At 43.2% G+C, this 6413-nt stretch overlaps 1 protein-coding gene across 1 annotated transcript; it reads right to left on the reverse strand.

Moving 5' to 3' along the window:
- Positions 1-5696, reverse strand: LOC118399758 (guanylin-like). The gene is made up of 3 exons (XM_035796007.2): positions 5531-5696; positions 4728-4914; positions 1-406 (listed from the first exon to the last, which is right to left on the reverse strand). The coding sequence occupies exons 1-3, from the start codon at positions 5600-5602 to the stop codon at positions 336-338; spliced, it is 330 nt and encodes a 109-aa protein (XP_035651900.1). The 5' UTR covers positions 5603-5696; the 3' UTR covers positions 1-335.
- Positions 5697-6413: the final 717 nt, after the last annotated feature.

A 6413-nucleotide genomic window follows, 5' to 3' on the forward strand; every position in this document is an offset into this window, starting at 1 on the left:
TTTGATTAGCAATAGAAATTTATGATTCATAGTTTCTACAGTGAATTTATCACATATTCCACGGTAATCCATGGAAATGTCATGAACATCTGGACATTACTGTTCATTTAAAGCCTTTTGCTGAATTATAAATAACTTGATTTTGGCCGTACAGCTCAAACAACATCAAACACATAACATTCCTTAAGTGTATGCAATATGTCGATCAATGGCTCCTGGCACATGGATAGGATGGGCTTATTCATGCCCTGGCTTCATATGCGATGCAGATCTGAAGAAGATGTGTGGTTTAGATAGGAAAGCTTCAGAGGATTGTGTAACAGATGGTGGCAGTCTTACGGTAGACACCCAAAGCAGGCGGGGTGGGCACAGATCTCACACATATCTGGAGACGTGATGGCATCCACTGGAGAGAGACAACAGACACAGAAGGTTAATATATGCCTATGGCTGCTATAGTGTCAGATAGAATGCTAATATTGACAACGGGTGGAAGTTAATCAGCCTCGTTAAAGGGCTTGCAGAGCAATAGAGAGGCATGGGAGTGCTTTTTGTCTTGCACACTTTATTGCACTCAAATGCTGTTTGTTCTGTTTTAATTGGGCTCTTGTGAGTAGAATCACTCATGAGCAACACACATAAATCATGTCATTAAGTGGAAGTAGAAGGATATATTATACTTCAGGCAGCATGATTGGCTGTGTCCAGGCCAACATCTCCTGCTTGTTGTAGCAAGCCGCCTACTGCTACAGCCTGCGTATGTGGTACAGCTCTCTGGTAGAGCTAACAACAGGTACTATGAGGACGCGTGCCTCGGTCTCCGGTCTGGGTTTACCATGTGTGCTCATGTGGAATAAAATAGGAAATATGTCAATACTCATGTGGAATAAAATAGGAAAAATGTCAATACTGTCACATCTGTGATCTGGATCTCTGATCTCACAGCTTTGCTCAAGTAGTTATGGGGGTTCATGTTGTTGATTGTATAAAAACGATGAATGATATGGGATGGTTGTATTGTCTCTAAAATTCAGTAAATCCTGTCAGGTTACATAGCACTTTGGCTGCTGCTATTGGTGGTTAGAGGTCATGTCAGCTGATAACAAGGCAGATATTAATCAGTGTTTCACTGAAACCACTCAATGTGCTAATGACTACCAATGTATGCTGAACCCTTCAGAGTCAATCCCTTGAGGATGCATTAGGTTTCCATTATCATTGACTTTCAATCTTTCAATCAATCTATCAACGCCTTTCAATCTGCATACACCCTTCCCTGAGTACACAACATACCTTCAGTTCAGAACAGGCCCCATAGGGAGGTTGTGGGGTCTTTAAAGGAGTAGTTCACTATTTTACAACTTGATATTAGATGACCCTGAAAGTAGACTATGGGCCAGGAAAAACTGTAATCCATGGTTCAGATTCCTTTAAACAGCTTTTACAAGGTTCAGCTAACTTTAGCCACTGCTAGCTAAAAGTCTATGGAATTGATGGGGACATGTGAACATGTTTTTTTCTGGCCAAATTACATTGAAGGAACATCAAACCAAATATGGAGTTGATTTCACCTACATTGATTCTTAGCTAGTGGGGAAAGTTTGTAATGGCTGTTTAAAGAAAACTGAACCATGGATTACAGTTTCTCCTGGCCCATAGACTACTTTCAGGATGAGCAACCATCCAACAAGTTGTAAAATAATGAATTACTACTACTTCTTTAAAGTGGGTCTTAAATAAATCCCATGGTTCCCCCCGCCTGGAAAATAACAAAAACCTAAATACAAACATCAATAAAAAAAATGAAATGCGGCCTTCCGAGTGGCACAGCGGTCTAAGGCACTGCATCATTGTGCTTGAGGCATCACTACAGACTGGAGTTCAATCCCAGGCTGTGTCACAACCGGCCGTGGCCAGGAGTCTCATAGGGCGGCACACAATTGGCCCAGCTTTGTCCAGGTTATGGGAGAGTTTGGTCGGGGGGCTTTACTTGTCTCATTGCCCTCCAGTGACTCCTTGTGGCAGGCCAGGCACCTGCAAGCTGACTGTGTTTCCTCAGTTGAACTGTGTTTCCTCCGACACATTAGTGCGGCTGGTTTCCATGTTAAGTGGGTGGGTGTTAAGAAGCGGATTGGCGGGTCAAGTTTCTGAGGACACATGATGCAACCTTCGCCTCTCCTGAGCTCATTGGGAAGTTGCAGTGATGAGACAAGACTGCATTACTAAAATGTAATTGTAAGCATTTTGTGAAAACAGGTCACCTTCCCCACGAACTTCAGCAACTTCAAAAAATGCTGAAGCAGGTAATAGCCCACAAATCAAATCAAATCCAATTTGATTTGTCACACACACACATAGTTAGTTAATGCAAGTGTAGTGAAATACTTGTGCTTCCAGTTCCGACAGTGCAGTAATATCTAACAAGTAATCTAACAATCCCCAACAACTACCTAATACACACAAATCTAAAGGGGGAGGAGAATATGTACATGTAAGTATATGGATGAGCAATGGGCGAGCGGCATAGGCAAGGTGCAATAGATTATATAAATACATATGATATGAATAATGTAAGACATGTAAACATTATAAATAAAATACAGTATATACATGTGATATGAGTAATGTAGGATATGTAAACATGATTAAAGTGGAAATATTTAAAGTGGCATTGTATAAAGTGACTAGTGATCCATTTATTAAAGTGGCCCGTGATTGGGTCTCAATGTAGGCAGCAGCCTCTCTGAGTTAGTGATTGCTGTTTAGCAGTCTCATGGCCTTTAGATAGAAGCTGTTTATCAGTCTCTTGGTCCCAGCTTCGATGCAACTTTACTGACCTTGTCTTCTGGGTGGTAACGATGTGAACAGGCAGTGGCTTGGGTGGTTGATGACCTTGATGATCTTTTTGGCCTTCCTGTGACATTGGGTGCTATAGGTGTCAAGGAGGGCAGGTAGTTTGCCCCCGGTGATGCATTGTGCAGACTGGGGGGCCTTGTGGTTGAGGGCAGTGCAGTTGCCGTACCAGGCTGTGATATAGCCCAACAGGATGCTCTCGATTGTGCATCTGTAAAGGTTTGTCAGCTTCCTGAGGTTGAAGAGTGTCTGCACACTGTCTGTGTGGGTGGACCATTTCAGTTTGTCTGTGATGTGTATGCCGAGGAACTTAAAACTTTCCACCTTCTCTACTGCTGTCCCTTCGATGTGGATAGGGGGGTGCTCTCTCTGCTGTTTCCTGAAGTACACAATCACCTCCTTTGTTTTGTTGACATTGAGTGAGAGGCTGTTTTCCTGACACCACACTCCGAGTGCCCTCACCTCCTCCATGTAGGTTGTCTCGCCGTTGTTGGTAATCAAGCCCACTACTGTTGTGTTGTCTGCAAACTTGATGATTGAGTTGGATTCGTACAGGGCCACGCAGTTGTGGATGAACAGGGAGTACAGGAGGGAGCTGAGCACACACCCTTGTGGGGACCCAGTGTTGAGGGTCAGCAAAGTCGAGATGTTGTTTCCTACCTTCACCACCTGGGGGCAGCCCGTCAGAAAGTCCAGGATCCAATTGCACAGGGTGGCGTTGAGACCCAGGGCCTCCAGCTTGATGATGATATTGGAGGGTACAATGGTGTTGAATGCTGAGCTGTAGTCAATGAACAGCATTCTGACATAGGTATTCCTTTTGTCCAGATGGGATAGGGCAGTGTACAGTGTGATGGTGATTGCGTCGTCTGTGGACCTGTTGGGGCGGTATGCAAACTGGGTCGAGGGTGGCCGGTAAGGTGAAGGTGATTTGATCCTTGACAAGTCTCTCAAAGCACTTCATAATGACAGAAGTGAGTGCTACGTGGCGGTAGTCATTTAGTTCAGTTATATTAGCCTTCTTGGGCACAGGAACAATGGTCGCCATCTTGAAGCATATGGGGACAACAGACTGGAATAGGGAGCGAATGAATATGTCCGTAAACACACCAGCCAGTTGATCTGCGCATGATCAGAGGACACGGCTAGGGATGCTTTCCGGGCCAGCAGCCTTGCGAGGGTTAACACGTTTAAATGTTTTACTCACATGAGCCACAGAGAAGGAGAGGGGGGGTGCAGTCCTTATTAGCGGGCCGCGACGTTGGCATTTTATTATCCACAAAGCGGGCAAAGAAGGTGTTTAGTTTGTCTGAAAGTGTGACGTCTGTGTCTGTGACTGGTTTTCTTTTTGTGGTCGGTGATTTCCTGTAGACTCTGCCACATACGTCTCGTGTCTGAGCCGTTGAATTGCGACTCCACCTTGTCCCTGTACTGGCATTTTGCTTGTTTGATTGCATTGCGGAGGGAATAACAACACTGTTTATATTCAGTCATATTCCCAGACCTCTTTCCATGGTTAAATGTGATGGATTGAGCTTTCAGTTTTGCGCAAATGCCGCCATCCATCCACGGTTTCTGGTTAGGGAAGGTTTTAATAGTCACAGTGGGTACAACATCTCCAATGTACTTCTTTACAAACGCACTCACCCGAGTCAGCGTATAGGTCGATGTTGTTCTCTGAGGCTGACCAGAACATATTCAAGTCCGCAGGATCTAAACAGTCTTGTGTGTGAATGCTATAATATGCAGTTTATTATTTTTTACAACAGATAAGGTGGATAGGGGCAATAAGACAAACCATTTTTAAAGTCATATACCGATATTGAATTACAACATTTCAGTCTACCCACTATTTGTTTATGGTACAGCCTTACCTAGCCTGGAGAAGACCATGGCTGCCTCTTTGCCCTGGCACACTGGATAGAAGGCCTGTGGCAAGACACGGTTGTTACAGACAGAGACCATGTTGGTGTTGATCAACCGCGGGTTAACAATGGCATCTGTGTCGATCAGCTCCTTCAACGCTTTCACAGCCTCTAGCGGATAGCTCCTTTCTCCATCCTGGACACAGTGAAACACATGGATGCGATGGTAAATTCTCTTGTTTACCCTTACATAACCCTTGATTTTTCACCTTAGATTGTCATTACTAGACAACCTAATGTGTTGTTCCACTATTAAGGTGACAGGTTTACAGAGGTGATTCTCATAGCGTAATAGATTGTTATACAGATAAGCCAGTTAATAACCTTGTGAATGAGTTCAAAAGAAGTATGACAGTGTGTGGATTCCAAACAATAATGAATAAACCCCAACAGAATTGATTGCTATATGATAATTAAAACCAAACAAAAAGAAGCTAGCTTTTTAATGCTCTATACAATTAAATGACAGTCAGTCATAGGCTGGCAGTCATTGTACATTATAATTACATGATTTCTTTATCAGTGTGTTGTTGAAAGTGATCTATTTCTCTAGTTCCACTAACTTATCTTCACACGTGTGAACCAGTATCTCTAAACTCCAGACACTTACAGATATTGTTAATCAAGTAACAAACCCTATACACCTCCAGAAGAACGTCCTTATCCCATGTCAAAGACAACAAAGAGTTACAGCACTAGTCACACAACTCTAAACATTTCTGACCATGGACATAAAGAAGAGATATACTCACCCTAATCTCCACACTCAGTGAGCCCCAGAGGATGCAAGAGGTCAACACGAGACAAGCACTCAGTGATTTCATTTTCAGCTTAGCCCAGATTTCTCAGAGAGCCTCGAGATGCAGAGAGAGGAGCCTACAGCTTGAATTGAGGTGTGCCTCTGCTCTGCCCTTTATAAACCCATCGCTGGACAGATTATTAAGTCACTTATTAACGTGGGGATGGAGCCCTCTTTACCCTGGGTACCTGATAACAAAACACAAACGGGTTATGCCACAGGATCCTCTTTTTTTTCTTTTTCAACGTCTGTAGATGCCCCTGTCACTATGATGTTTGTATGCTTTTATTGTTGACATATTGTTCCATATTGACATCCGTAGTGCCAATTAAACATCCTATAAATCTAATTTCTCCCATCTCACCCACAGTCATTTATCATTAAACCCTGATAACAAAGCAACAGGCTATCTGTCCAGTTGTATAGTGGTTGTTTGCATTTTAGGTATGATAGTGACTTTGTCAACATTGTTTGGATAGGTCTGTCTAATATTTGTGGCATTTGCAATCTGCAACAAGGAGGCTGAGACTGTAATTCATTCAAATCTGCCACAGCAATGTATTTGCTGTGACTTCATCTACAATCTACCCATGACGTGCATACACTTCCTTTGGCTGGGAACTGGAAGCATTTACCTATGATGAATATACCTGATAGTACTATAGGTACCATTGTCTTTGACCATGGGAAAAAGAGATTCTGCTTAATGGGGCAGTATGCAATTCAAACAACAACAAAGTGGGAACCTGACACTGTTTTTGGTAAACAGCTGAGGGATGGGCTGGGGAAATGTAACCACTGTCAAATTCATAGACAGAGATATGGATGCAAGGACA

This window comes from Oncorhynchus keta, chromosome 21, assembly GCF_023373465.1.
Source record: "Oncorhynchus keta strain PuntledgeMale-10-30-2019 chromosome 21, Oket_V2, whole genome shotgun sequence".
NCBI lineage: Eukaryota > Metazoa > Chordata > Actinopteri > Salmoniformes > Salmonidae > Oncorhynchus > Oncorhynchus keta.